The 14,528-nt window shown below is 39.0% G+C and overlaps 1 protein-coding gene across 1 annotated transcript in view; it reads right to left on the bottom strand.

The window, feature by feature from the left end:
• Positions 1-690: 690 nt before the first annotated feature.
• The window catches only part of crtac1b (cartilage acidic protein 1b), a 31,134-nt gene continuing 17,296 nt past the window's right edge, over positions 691-14,528 (bottom strand). The window contains exon 14 of the mRNA XM_038737948.1: positions 691-780. Within this exon, the coding sequence (XP_038593876.1) occupies positions 725-780 (56 nt within the window). The 3' untranslated portion in view covers positions 691-724. The remainder of the gene's footprint in view (positions 781-14,528) is intronic.

The following is a 14,528-nucleotide window of genomic DNA, read 5'->3' as shown; positions in this document are numbered from 1 at the left end:
CTCTATTCCACACACACACACACACACACACACGCATATAGCCAAACTCAAGTACTCATACATACACATACTAGCGAGGGGACACAAACGCACACACCTATGGCTAGTGGCCATGCATTCCTGCAAACACTGATTCTGGCAGACGTCGAGTCGACCTAGCCAGGCAATATTCTCTGTGGTCTCAGCTCATTGGGAATGCAAGCAAACCCAGGCCCTCTAACCAGCCCTTGCTGGTTGCCCTGGTAGTGTGTACACATATCTGGTGTGTATGAGCAAAGATCAGTGCACTGAGAACAGTCTGACACATTTGATTCTGAGAGATTTGAAACAGTGTGGGTTGTTATCTCTACAGCTGTTTGATGTATGTTAACCAGTATGGGTGTTAACGACAGGTGTGTGTTTGTTTATGAGTAGGTGTGTAGGAGAATCAGCTCACACAGAGTTCAATGCCTAACCCTCTATTAGTCTGTCTTCACGGCTCTCATGGAGATGCAGCTTATTTTTAATTATACAAAATTCAAAATCAAAACAGCAAAAAACAGACATCTAGAATGTGTTGTATTTGACATGAGCACAACAACATTAAAAAATGAGGAGAGATCTTGATGCAGATGAAGATTTTCTCTATCATTTATTATGAAGGCGTTCAGTTCAGTAGTGCCTGTCTGTCATTTGTCAGTTTTGTATTAGCAGAAATATAGGAATCAGTGTATATGTCATTTTGTCAGTGAAACACAGTTGTAGCTCCCTCTAGGGTCAGACTGAGGAAGGTCTGAACATCTGAAAGAAAAAAAACAGTCTGATTCAAACTATTCTCATTAATGGAACATAATATTCATATAACATTACTTATTCATACTGCTGCTCTGCAGGTACCTTTGTAATACAATATCTTCAGCACACACAAGACAATGCAGCCTGAGGAATATATATATTCTGTCTCTGTTTGTGGGAATTAGTACATCCTGTCTAACGTGTAAAGACGATCATTATGTAGCAGAAATATGGATGCCAGTAGACAGCACACCCACACAATCTCTAACAAAAGACAAGACCTCCTGACAAAAACTTAAGCCCTGTTTCAGTGTCTGCATATTTTATTTCTATTGCCACACTTTCTGTCTTCTTCTTTTTTATTATTATTATTTTATTTTATTTTGTTTTATTATTTTACCATTTTCATTTTTGTTTTCTTTGAACTCACCTCATAACATGATCTCTTAATTAACTCTGTAACTGCAGTCATAGTTACAGTAGCTATGATCAAAACCCTCAGTGGAGCACTTGCCTTGCAACCAGCCTTGTGTACTTTTACCTGAGCAGTGTCAAGTTGAAGTGAAACCACTCACTGTAAAGTCATTGTAGAATTGAAAACGTTTTGCTTCAGTCCAGTGGATCGTTTGACTTCAACTCGACATTTTACCACAGCAGTTGAGTTCAGTTGTACTTGTGTACGGCCTCCTGTGCTTTTTGATGCCTTCATGTTTCATCCCAGTGGAATGGATACCTAACCTGGGGCTGATGGACTGACCAATTTAAAAATGACTCAATACTGCCAATAAGCGAAGGAGCTCATTGGACAATGTACAAAGAAAAAAAACTGAGTGTGTATGAACTGTACAGGAGAAGAACTGTAGCTTGTCAATTATTATCTATGCTGAGTTTGTCAAGTGTAAATGAAATGCCATAATATTTAATTCCAAAACATTACTGTTGCCCAGTAATAGACACAAATTTATTTAATAATTATTTTTTAATGTTTTGATATCCTCTCTAATTTGGGCATCAAGTGAAAGAGCAGCTATGAAAGCATATCATCTGTACAGCTTTGAACTGCTGTGCAGTATCTTCTGTTAGTGAAGATAATGCTGTGTTTTGTCCAAAATACTGTTTAAAGTGTTGATTATGTAGCTTAAGATATTGTTAGTAATAACAATGTCACTTATTATTGTGGAGCTACACAGAGTGGTGAACATGATGATCCTCAGGGGAAAGTGTAAAATGTGCCAAATTCAAAAACTGAAGTTCTTAAAGGATTAAAATGTTTAGCCATGCTAACAACTTTAGGCAATGTTGGTCTGTCGGTTTGTCCACCACTTTCCAGACTGAAATAGCTCAACAAGTAGTGGATGAATTGATGTGAAATTTGGTTTAGATGTCCATGGTACCCAGATGAATCCTCCTGACTTTGTTGATCCCTGTATTTTCCTCTAGCCCACTGTCAATCCTTTCACATATCCACTGTCTCTACATCTATTTGATAGATCAGCATTGCTTCATGGATTGCCATAAAATTTGGTTGTTCCCCTCAGGACGAATTGCAGTAACTTTGGTGATGCCTCAACTTTTCATCTAGTGCCATCATGAGGTTAACGTTTTAAATTGCCCAACATAATACATGCTGTACTAATGACATTCCCATCAGCCCTCGGCTATACTTTGGGTTTACTGCTAATTAGTAAATATTGAGATGCTTACAAGTAAGAAGTGCAGCCACACAGTGCCGCTAGCATGGCTGTAGACTGTTGTTTCACGTATGTCTTTAAACAATACCCCCATGCCATATGTCCATTGAAAGAGCAGGAAGATTTACAGGAGGACTGTTTACAGTAACCAATAACTCTTTCAATGACTCCTAACAAGCAAATGGGCACAATGCGCAGTTTGTTAAGATAGATTTGAAAAAGACTGAGGAGAAAAAGAAGCACTGTGTGCAATATTGTAAGACATTGTGTAGCGTGTTCTTTCAGGAGCCACTTTGATAAATGAAGACTACCAAGGGTATGATAATATGATATTAAATGTATTCTCATAAATAGATTTTAGCATTGTGATATGCCTCATTATCACAAAGCAGATTATACTTTGGGTCCTTGCCTCTGTCATGTTGATCTATCAAGATAACCTCTGTTCCAACACGTCTTTGAAAGAAAAACGACAGTATCAAACTCGTGGACCAAGTGATGGTGTATGGTCCATTTGAGTATGTAAATTACCATGTTATATATTTATCCTGTACTGTATTTGAGACTGCAGCAAGTCAGACATGTGGAGTCATCAGTAAGCTCAGAAACTGTATAGTATGTTGTGTTGTTACAAGTGAGAGATTATTCATGGTGCAATATGGTGTCTTCCTAAAAATGTAAAAGATGATGTTTAGAGTTTCGGTACCAGCCTTGTTGCTGTGAGTTCTGAGTCGTTCTGCTTCCGGGAGACTAATACTGCATTGATGTTTAATGTTGCATGATGTGTGTGTAAACAAACTGAGAACCATCTGACAAGACCTGAAATCCCTGATCAGCTAAGTCCCTCTGTTGTGCTGCTAAGAGAGAAGAATTTATAGCTTATCTTTGTGTTATTTATGTGTTTACATCGGATTATTTACATATTAATTGAAATGGATTCACATAGTTTTTCTCAAAGCTGATTATTATTCAAAGCCTAGAGAGAAGAGTTCCAGCTGTCTCCAAGAGATGAATAAAAACATCTGATGAAGTTGATGGAAAGAGAATTATTGTGACTGCAGGGTTCTGTGGGTATCTAACAAGGTACAATTCGTGATGTTTAGAAACTAGATCCATGCTGTGTCTCTGCTTTGAGTTCATCTGAGGTAGATGTTTGAAATCTCTCTCTCTTACACACATTTCTCAAGATATTCACAGGAGGAAACTCCAAAATGAGACCAAGTCTTGCCCTCACCTGAGGGCAGTTATCTCTAGGGTGACATAAGACCTGGAAGGTAAACACTTTTATTTATGTATTATTTATTATTTACCCCTGCAGGGTGTATTTTATTTTAACCATCTTCTAATGAAACAGTACATCTTTTATCCATGTGGCAAGACAAAAAGGTCTAGACCAGTTCAACAGAAAGAGGCCGAATGCCAAAAGTGTGGTGAATACCATCACATTATGCATATTAGACGACAAATTTGCATTTACACCAAACAAGGCAGTAATGGTGCACATCAATAGTGGTACCAGATGCTTCACTTAACGAGCCTCCCAAAAAGCACAAAGGCTGAGGCAGGCCGCTAGAACAGAGTTGCTGGAGCTGCCCTGCTCCTCAAACAAGTGAGGTCAAAATTTGGATATATTCTTGCCAGTTTAGTTTCAGGAAGGTGGGAAATACTTTTGAGCCTCAGACTTGTTTCAATATTTTATTTCGAGGTTATATCTCTTGGGTGAACATTGAAACAGTTTATACTGGGATGCAATGTGATTTTTCCCCCAAAAATATCCATGTTAGAGGGGCTATGTGCAGTTTTCAGTGTCCTGGGGTTACTGTGGGGTTTCAGATAGCAACCACTACTTTCCAAGCATGTGCTTGTGCTCGAACTAATGAGTGAGCTAAAACAAAGACCGACAGACCCGAAACAGCATCACAGAAAATGATGGAAACTCAGCTAAACTCCCACTGCAACATGACAGTAGTCTATCAGCTTGAGTTGAACCAGTCAATACTCTTTGCATGACAAATCTGACTACATTTAGCCCACATCATATGTTGGCGTTAGCTCAACCTGCCAGCTTTTCAATAATTATTTGTATATCTTTCACCAGAGAGGATCAACAATGTCAGTTATATCTAAATGTATTAGATGATAATGAAAATGGTTAGTGAGCTAATATGAATATTACAAATGAGACTGTTGCCACACTTTAGAACAGTTTAGAACGTAGTAGTTGTAGTGGTATACAGGCCATAACGTTACAACTATAGTAATTTGTAACAGATAAAGTTAGCAACTGGTCAGAGTTAGCCGGCAAGCTAATGTTATCTAACTCTAGCCAACTAAAACAAAAAATCACAATGTATTTCATATGCTTTGCTTAATGTTAGTTTACCTGTCCACTAGGATGAAAGCCAACTATGGGTCAGTTTTTATATCCAAACACCTTTCCGTGTTTTCACCCAACATTGATCTGATTCTTGGTTGGCCTGACGGGCTTCAACACATCCTTACATTGTGTTGGAGTCTGTGTTGTGCTGGGAGCTGGACTTTGTTTTTTTTTTGTTTTTTTTAATGTTGTCTGTGTGTACAGTTCAGAATCCAACCCGATTTCTTCATATAGGAAGAGGTATACAGGCTGTCCCACCACTAGATCCCGCTGAAATTTTAGTGGGATCTAGTGGTTTGTTTGTTTGTTTATTTATTTATTACAGGGACAGTGCATATTCATAAACATTTCTGTCAATATGCCAGAATTAGCCTAAAGGCTATTTTTCATCTGCAGTCCCTAGACAGATGTTAAGAGTCACCCTAAAAAAGATTACATAGTACATAGCACTAAAAAATTAAGATACATTTAGTAAAAATATCAATTATATTAAAATATACAATCTAAACACATCAAAACAACATAATACATGCGGCCCTCATTTTTTCCAAATTTCTCTTCTTACTTCTAATAAACCAGTAGGGGTGTGCCAATAAATCCATACAGAAATATGTCGTTATACATTTTTCCATGATACTGTATCAATATTTCAGCAAATCATAGACACATAATTACACATTTTGCTTCACATGCTTTTCATCCTGAGTGACATACTATGCAAATACTTAAAGTATATATGTTTCCTGAGCTCTGTGTGAAATAAAAGAGATCTGCTAACTTCACTGGCTTGACCTGCTACTCTGCAGCTTCAGCACTCCAAATTGACTAGCAACAGCAATCCCAAAGGGTTAAAACTAAAACCCAAAATTCCCAGTGTCCTAAACATACAGCTGTCACTAGGTGGAAAAAGGGCAGCACAATCTTGTCTCACTGAACAGTTGTCAATATAATGTGATGTACATATTAGGCTTAGATGGTACACAGCAATTTGTATTTTCAGCAAAAAATTCAGTAAGTTAAAAATTTCATAATTGCTCTAATTTTAATTTACAGACTGAAAAACGTGTGCTGCAGAATTGTACTACACCTGCGGTGTATATTGAAATGGCTCATTCTAAAGGTCTTTATACACCACTGAAAAGATAGTTGTGTATACTTAATTGGATTTCTGTAAATACATCCTCCTAAATATTACTTATTACATACACATTAATATATACATGTCACACACACACTCATCAGAAGTCACGGTTAGGTCGCAGCAGGGGGCAAACGGCTCTTCTGAATGCGTTTCGTCACTATGTTGAATACGTATGAAGAACGCAAATAAGAATTAGTAGTAGTCGACTGGTTTATTAGAAGTAAGAAAAGAGAAATTTGGACAAATTGAGGCCAATAATTATTTAGCACAGAGCATGTCGGTCACTGTAGCTTCTCCAGCATGCTTGTAAAGGGAGGGCTGAGCTGTGTATTCATGTGGTGTCGGAATCACATATTGCATAATACATATTTTGCAAACATGTAATTTGTTATAATCATATAACAGTTAATTTGCTGTACATGTAGAGTGAACTAGATGTCAGCGTGTTGTTTATATGTTCTGGTAATGCTAATCCAACACATCTTTGTTGTAGTGTCCCTGTTAATTCCACATTCTGACTTAAGAGCACATGAACACACACACTGAAATCTGAATGACATAACTCAGAAAATGGGAACATCCAAGGAGCCTGTGAATGCACTGTAAGCCGCTGGTTGCAATTCGCAACCCTCACCACTAGATGCCAATAAAACTTACACAATGAACCTTTAGGTAATTAAATTTAGTCATTTTGCCTTAAAATCATATTACTGTTAATCAAATGAAAAAAAGTCTGTCTTCTGAATAACATAATTAGGTATTTTAGCCACTTGGGGGCAGCGTATCACCTTTTAAGCTATTATGGCAAATGTTAGCAAATATATGCTTATTTACATGGAGCCAACATCAACATTCATTTGAGTTTTCTCACTCCTTTGAGCTCTGTTTTGATCTCCATTAACTCCTGAGATAAATATTTGTTTACTTGAATGCTAAATGCTCCAGTATTCTCCAGCTAGTTGCTGGCTACAGCTGCCTGCTCCTGCTAGAAATGACCCTGATGAGAGCAGTGAGAATGTATCAGAATAGTTTCCCAAATACTTGTGAGTGAGGTGAAAAATGCTAAAATCAGGAGAACTGCAGTCACAGATTCTCTGTGACTTTGTCGCTACAAGTAATCCCTTTCACATACACTTAGTCATTTGACCCATTGTTAAAATAAAATATTGATTATGTCAGCTTTAAACTTAGGGTTTCAGTATATATATATTCACTCATTTAAACTATGTGATGATACATGTAGGAGAAAAGCAGTTAGAGTGTATTATGTGCACAGTAGATACTCTATTGGTCCAAGTGCCCTAAAGGAGGCAGTATAACTATACACTATCTTCAGCGGACATGGAACTTAGTTCACATGTTCCAATTTAGATGCTCTTCAAATTTACCTTAAGGATCACCAAAGTTTGACCGTGGTTTTTGGTTTTTCAGTTTTGTATCAAGGACCACCAAAACATGAATCTACACAAATGGATCAATTTCTGTAAACAATTTGACTTCCACTAACCAAAGAATTTAGTAAAGGGTTTGTGACTAATACATAATTGTCCATAACTAATCTACCCTTTTTCATCAAAGCTGTTTCGTAAGGTCAGAATGGGGACAATGTAATGTCTCCAGAAGTTTTAATAAACCCAAAAGAGCATAAAAATGTGAATAATGAGTTTTTTCCCCCCCCTTGTGACTGATGTTTTTTTATTTTAGGGAACTAAAGGTCAAAATAACTGGTACACAGCAAGCCACCTTAAGAGTCTGGTGCGTAATAGACCAACATGAATTTATTGCTAATAAAAGTTTTTTTAGACATAATATTTATCATTCTTTTCAGTTTATGACCTGCATTTATGAAGAATTTTCTTGAAACGTCTTTTCAAATAAACTTGCCCTTTGGTGTCACGGTTTGGTGGTGAAGGCAGGGTTGAGCAGGTTGGAGAACCCAAATGCAGGACGCAAGGCAAAGGAGGTACAGTTCAAGGGGTTTTAATATAACACAAGGCGAGCACACTTACAAACTGAGTGGCTGATGACAGAATCCAAAAACAAAGTCTGTCCAACAGAAATCCAAAAGGGTGAAAACCAGAATCCAAAACTGAGCAGGGTAACAGGGAGACACGGTGAGTAAGGCTGGAGACACGAGAACAAACTGCAACACTGGGCGACAATAAACAATGACCCAACAAAGACAAGACAGAAACACCAGGTATATACACAGGGACTAACGAGCAGGGCAGGAGCAACACAGGTGAAAGACATGAGGCTAACGAGGCACAGGTAGGGAGAGAGAGAGAGAGAGCAGGGGAAAACAGAGACAGACATGCAGAGGGATCACTGGGGTAACAGACATGACAAGGGTTACCGAACACTAGACGAAAGATAAGACAGACCCCCAAAACCCAACAGACCAAAATAACGCTAACAAAACACAAAAGTGCAAAACACCGCATGGCAGACAGGCAGAGTGTGACATTTGGAGTACAAACAGTGCAACTGTTTCACCGCTTAATGTACATTATTGCCACCATGGTGTCACTTAAGATGAAAGCTGATTGACCCTGTGAGTTTTGAAACTCTGTTCTCTTTACATTTTTTTTTTTAGAATTCTTCCATATTTGAAAAGTGAGAAATTATTCAAAGAAAATGTTGTTGTTTTTTTGTTTTTTGTTTTTACTATTTGTTTACATTTTGGCAAATTGGCGCCATTGAAAGTATGCCAAACTAGCTATCAGCTGTTCCTTAATTCTTTGATATGGAAGAAAAGTTCAGACATGATGATTCTCAGGCAATGAGGCAATAATGATTGCTCTGCCTAAGTTATGACTCAGAGATTCCTTACCCATGCCTCAAATCTCTCCTGCGATGCCCTTCTCTTCACCCCTCGCAAGCCTCACAGTTTGAAACCCTGTGCTGTAAGAACAGCAAACAGACAGAGTTAACAACAGCTAGTGAATGTAGTGGAGCATTTAGCAACTAAAGAGACACATATTTCCCTGGGAGTTGGACCTCAGGAGACCAAAACAGAGTTAAAAGGAGGTGTTGGACACTTCAGTGCAGAAGTTTGGTCTCCCCCTTGTGACAGTGAGAATAATTACACAACACTGTTGATATTTGCAATACTGAGTTGCTGCAGTTGCTGCAGTTGCTTCCTCTTCTGTTCTGGCAAACCAGTCATTGCTGGTTGGCATGAAACATACCACAACCAGTTTGCCAGCTCGGGACCGTCACCACAGACGCCAGATTAAACAACTTTGGTATCCTGCGAATACAGAGAGATTTACCTGGCAGTGATAGGCTTGTTAATCAGCATTGTGTGAACTCATTTGGCAAGGGCTTTAATATAATGGATGTTTATTTATATGTAAAAGTCCCACACTCCTAGGCAACTGTTTGATAACACTATTGCCATATCAACTTCATAAAGTGATAATACGTGCGTTCAAGATGAATGTGGCTGACTTTCGCTGACATAATGGTCAAATGTGTGCTGCAGTCGACTGCAAGGGTGGAGAATTAAAACAACGCCTTCAAGTCGGACACATTCTATCTCCCGTGGAGTGCATGAGCTCACTTTGACTTTAGAACAATACAAAAAGGTGGTTCCAACATTTTTTTGCAGCGCTAACAAAAGTCAGACATAATTTCTCACTTGCATGCCTAATGTTAAGTCCAGCATGCATCACGTTAAGTCAGCCCTGCGAAGCGCCACATGAAGTCAAACGCACCTAATATTTGTGTTTGTCTGCAGCTTGTGCACTGCCCCCATGTGGCAAATAAATCATTTAATGTAGGGAGTACATCCTCTACAAGTTCCAGACCAACTTTTTTTTATTGAACATTTTTTGCAGCACCGACTTGTTTTTGCATCCTTGTGTGAGCATGTGTGCATAAGAGGTGTACAGTAGATCCATCATAGCCTGCTCATAAGGCCAAAAATGAGCGATAACGTTCTGGCAGATATTGAGGCTTAGTGAAGATCACAAGAGTGGAGACGGGGGAGGAGCGGTGAGAGTGTGCTGATATTTTCTCAAAGACAGCAGAGGAGTGAAGAAACATCTCAACACCTGTGGGGAAAGGTCACTCTCACGCTAACAAGCCACTCTCTCCCTCTACACAGACCTCCTTTGTTCCTTAAAATCTCTTTTTCCCTCCATCTCCTGCTACAGGTTGTTGCTGCAATTGTTTCAAGTTTCCAAGTTTTAAAATTCCTCGGTCTTTGGCTGCATGACACTTTCTCTGTCCGTTCTGCTTCCTCCACACCCTTCCTGTTCTTTCATTCCTTATTCTGTAAACAGCAAAAAAAGTGGCCTGCTTTTCCTTTTCTGTCTGAGTCACAGGCAGCCAGAAGGGGAAAAAAGTCACTTTCTTGTATTGATTGGTTAAAATGTTTATTCCTACAAATGACAGAAAATCAGTATCCCACCGCTGCCTCTGTGTTCCAAAAATATTTTGACTGGCAGCGGTGCCTGGCAAATGCAGAGCAGTCATTATAATGAAGTTTACAATTGTGTGCTTGCATGTCAGACATGGAGCCCCACAGGAGCAGCTTTTGGCATCAGAGAAAAGTCAAGCCTGTGGTGACATTAGAGATGTTCACTCCTATATTCTGCACTTGACACTCATCTGACTGGAATCACATGCAAACACATATTTAATTTAGCTCCCTGAACAAAAACCAGCCCAACAACAGGAATTCAGTAGATCATTTGTTAACTCTGGCAGTCTACCATAGTGTCTCATGAGGTATCAAAACTCGCTTTGTGCTCACTCAGGCCCACCAAACATTTATCCGCATCTGCCTAAATTCAAGATCACGGTGGGTTATGATGGTACGTTAAACTGCTGTGATGCAACAAACAGAAAGATCCAGTGCTGCTGCTCCCTTCAAAACACAGACATTCTGCACACAAACATCACCCACACACGGACCCCTTTGGCATGTTGTTTTTTGAACATGTGTGGATGTTGTATCTGATTTTTAACATTTATTTTGAAATTCTGCTTTGAAAGCTACAGTGCTAAGACACTCTTTGCAGAGACAACGATGTAAAACATGGTGGAAACGGCAGGATTTGCCTCTCTGTGTTTTGGCCACACTTGATTTATTGTGCTTAGCCCGATTCTGGAGACTCTCCTTTAAATCGATTTTCCCCCACCACACCGATGCCATGTCTGTTGGCTTTGGCGTGAATATCCGCTCAGTTTATTTAACATCAGCGTGATTGACAGCCCTTGTGTTGTGTTTGCCGCTGGACCTCCCCTAAGTTCAGCCCAGAACGCTACATAAAAACACAGCGTTAAGCATCCGGGGCTGGAAACGTGTGGTTCCAGTTAAAGTGTCACTTCTGATCAACTTGGTTAATTGTGAGACCGAGGTTATTGTGTGCCGTCTTAGATCTGTTGCTAAAGTCGAATAAATGGTGCTGTGTCAGTCGCTGCCTTCCTAACTGCTTTTAAATGTTGAACAGAAGCAGGGATGACAGGTAGACAGAGGAAGAGCTTTGAAACATTGTCCACTGAGACTAAATAAGGGACAATGTATGTTTTGACAGTGTTAGTTTATCACTGACGTGTTGTGACTTATTTTTGTCTGAAAGCAACACTGACTTGAAGTTAAACAAGAAATCCAGAATTATAGCAGACTCAGTTCTTCCAATACAACTTTATCTCTGCTCAAGACAGCTATATATTAGTTTAGAACCATCTGAGGCTGGCTCAGATAAAGACTGACCACATGTACAGCAAATTGTTAGCTCGTTTACAACCCGTATGATCATCTCACTAGTCATGTTTCTTGCCCCGTCAGATTTTGTTGTAGCAATGCTGTCATACTTTCAGGTTTCAGCAGTTACTTTAGTGAGTACAATGAAATTATAACTGACAGAATTGATAGCCAACACTACATAAACAAGTTACAAAAACTGAACAGAATTTTAATTTTAACTTTTACCTGTATACCTTATGCCCAATACATACTGAGAATTGTTCCAGTCTCTTGTGACCCTGTAGCTAAAGAAAAGGAATGAATGACAATGCATTTGGTAACATGTTTAATTATCCTTGACATGCTGAAAAAAATAGCTTGAAATTATCAACAATAATTATAACCAACAACCTATTTAACAGTCAGATGTTGTGTGTAATGCCATTCATGCCCAAGTGGTTGTTGAAGTTAAATCAGTAATGTTCCTGACTTGTTTAAGTGTTCGGACACAGTAATATTAGTGAAATAAATTTAAATCAAATGACTAGAGGTCTGTTTGGGCAATTGTAAGCAGGGATGATAAAGAATTTGTTTTACTTTACAGGCTGCAGCAAACACCAGTGCACCCTTAAGGGAATTAGCCCTGCACTGACCTGAAAGCAGAGGAGACGAGTTTACACACAGCACTAGTCCGCAGACGAAGCTCTGAAAAGCTTGCTCCATTGTTTGCATCAGGGACAAGCTCGTTTTTTTTAGAAAACTAAAGACAAAATAAACATACATACTCTCTGGCTGCAGCTGAAAAGAAAAGGCCACTACAATGTATACATCCACATTTATACAGCTTTTTCATCTTGTCCCCTTCCGGACCTTTTTCCTGGTCATTTCCGTACAATACAAATATTTTCTTTATATATGTTTCTATATCTGATTTTCTGTAATTTTCTGTTTCGCTTCATGGCGTGTTTTCATTGTGCAACTGCTGTTTGTGGGACATTTTGTGATTAGTGGTCTGAATCACACAAAAACAGGCCTTTGGATTATTTTTCCACATGGAGTACTTGCCCAAACATGCTGCATGCACACACACACACACACACACACACACACACACACACACACACACAGGTCCAAACTCCCCTGAAACGCACACATTGAGCATTGTGTTTCAGGTTTTATTTTTCACAGGGTCTTCTCTACTTGTTGTTCATTTTAGCAGACACAACCAGAGCCTCTGAGACGCATACAATGCCGTGGCAGTGACCGTGCCAGACACGCACGCACACACAGAACATCCTTCCTGTAAGTCATTGGACATCATTCAATGACACTGTTCAGATACATTACACAGTTTAATTTCTTTTAAAGCTTACATTGTCCTTAGTGGAGGCTATTCTGTTATTGTAATTACTGATAACATGTACTTCCACTCTATCCCAAATACTATCCCTAAATATGTATAATACTAAGTTCAGTTATGTCTAAAGTGGTTGAGTGAAGTAATCCATCACTGTGAATATTGTGTTTTTATTTATTTTCATCAGCATTACCTCATACTTTCAAAAAACTCCAGTTTCACTGGGCAGATAAGCTTCTTATCTGAACTGAGTCTTGGATAATTGCGAAAACGGTCATTTCAGAGACCACCTGCATGTTTGAATGGGCAGAGAAGAAACAGTAAATACTCTACACAGTAAATTTAGTTGCATGTTGCATGTACATATAGTTAAGAGTCGTCAAAATGCCAACAATCTTCAGTGCTGCCCTTTCTTTGTTTACAAACTTCAGAAGTAGTTGATGTTCCACAGCATGTGTCAACACATTTATAGGAAAAATATACAAATTGGATTCACACAACCGTGTCTTTGACAGTAAGTCACTACATTGTTATGTTTGTGGAGATTAAGTATAAGAATGTGAGCATTAGGGTTAAAAACAACTGTATGTCCTTTTAAAACGTGCAAATTTTGATGAACACTTATTGTTCATGCAAACAGTGAGCTTACATATCAGTCCTTGGTGATACAGTCTGACCTTAGAGTGTGATTCAAACTGCTGAAAGTTTCCATTCTGTCCTTTTAATAAAATCTTTACAGCAACCTCAGTTGAACCTTTTTTAACATTTGTTAGAGACAATTTCTGAGCAAACATTTTCAAATATTGGTGGACATGATCTTGCTGAACCCTCTGTAACTCTCACACTCCACAGAGTCTTTGGCTTACACAGAGAGCATGACAACATCGTCAGCGTGGATCCAACCGAGATCCGTGGTGAGTAATTTTAATTGCTCTAACACATCCATCATCATTTGTTTATTAGTTTTTCATGCTCCGATGCCTCTTAGTTTTATTAAAAAGTTCAGTCTCTAAATCTCAGCTGAAATGTTTGATATTTACAGGTGGCATCTGTGGTTTGGGTCCAACTCATTAGCTGGCTCAGGGACTGGTGTCAAGGGCTCGAGTTCGGTGCTGTATCTTAAATGGAATGTGTGAGGTTTTGGGCTAAAAATGTCCAAAATATACAACACTTGCCTCAGCAAGTGAATAGGGAGGAATACATGAATCACACACACACACACACACACACACACACACACACACACCTACACACACACACAACCCAGGAGGACTGTACAGGCCAACACTTGATGATGAATCTATCCCTTGCTGTGACGGTAATTGTGAGCTAAAACTGGAAAAGATAGGAGTTGTGTTAATAGTTTCTGCACTGGGAGTGCTGAGAGGAGAACTGATGCTCTCCCTGCAGAATAATGTGGGAGCAAAAATCTGTCAGTCATCATCTTGTGGAGGACAATGTTTTCACTTTTTTCATCTTTTCTGCCAAAA

This window comes from Micropterus salmoides, unplaced genomic scaffold (assembly GCF_014851395.1).
Source record: "Micropterus salmoides isolate LMB-PRFRI ecotype aquatic unplaced genomic scaffold, ASM1485139v1 Ms_hic_scaffold_22, whole genome shotgun sequence".
In the NCBI taxonomy this organism is placed as follows: domain Eukaryota; kingdom Metazoa; phylum Chordata; class Actinopteri; order Centrarchiformes; family Centrarchidae; genus Micropterus; species Micropterus salmoides.
The sequence above is the reverse complement of the archived record's forward strand: the minus strand, read 5'-3'. Positions and strand labels throughout refer to the sequence as shown.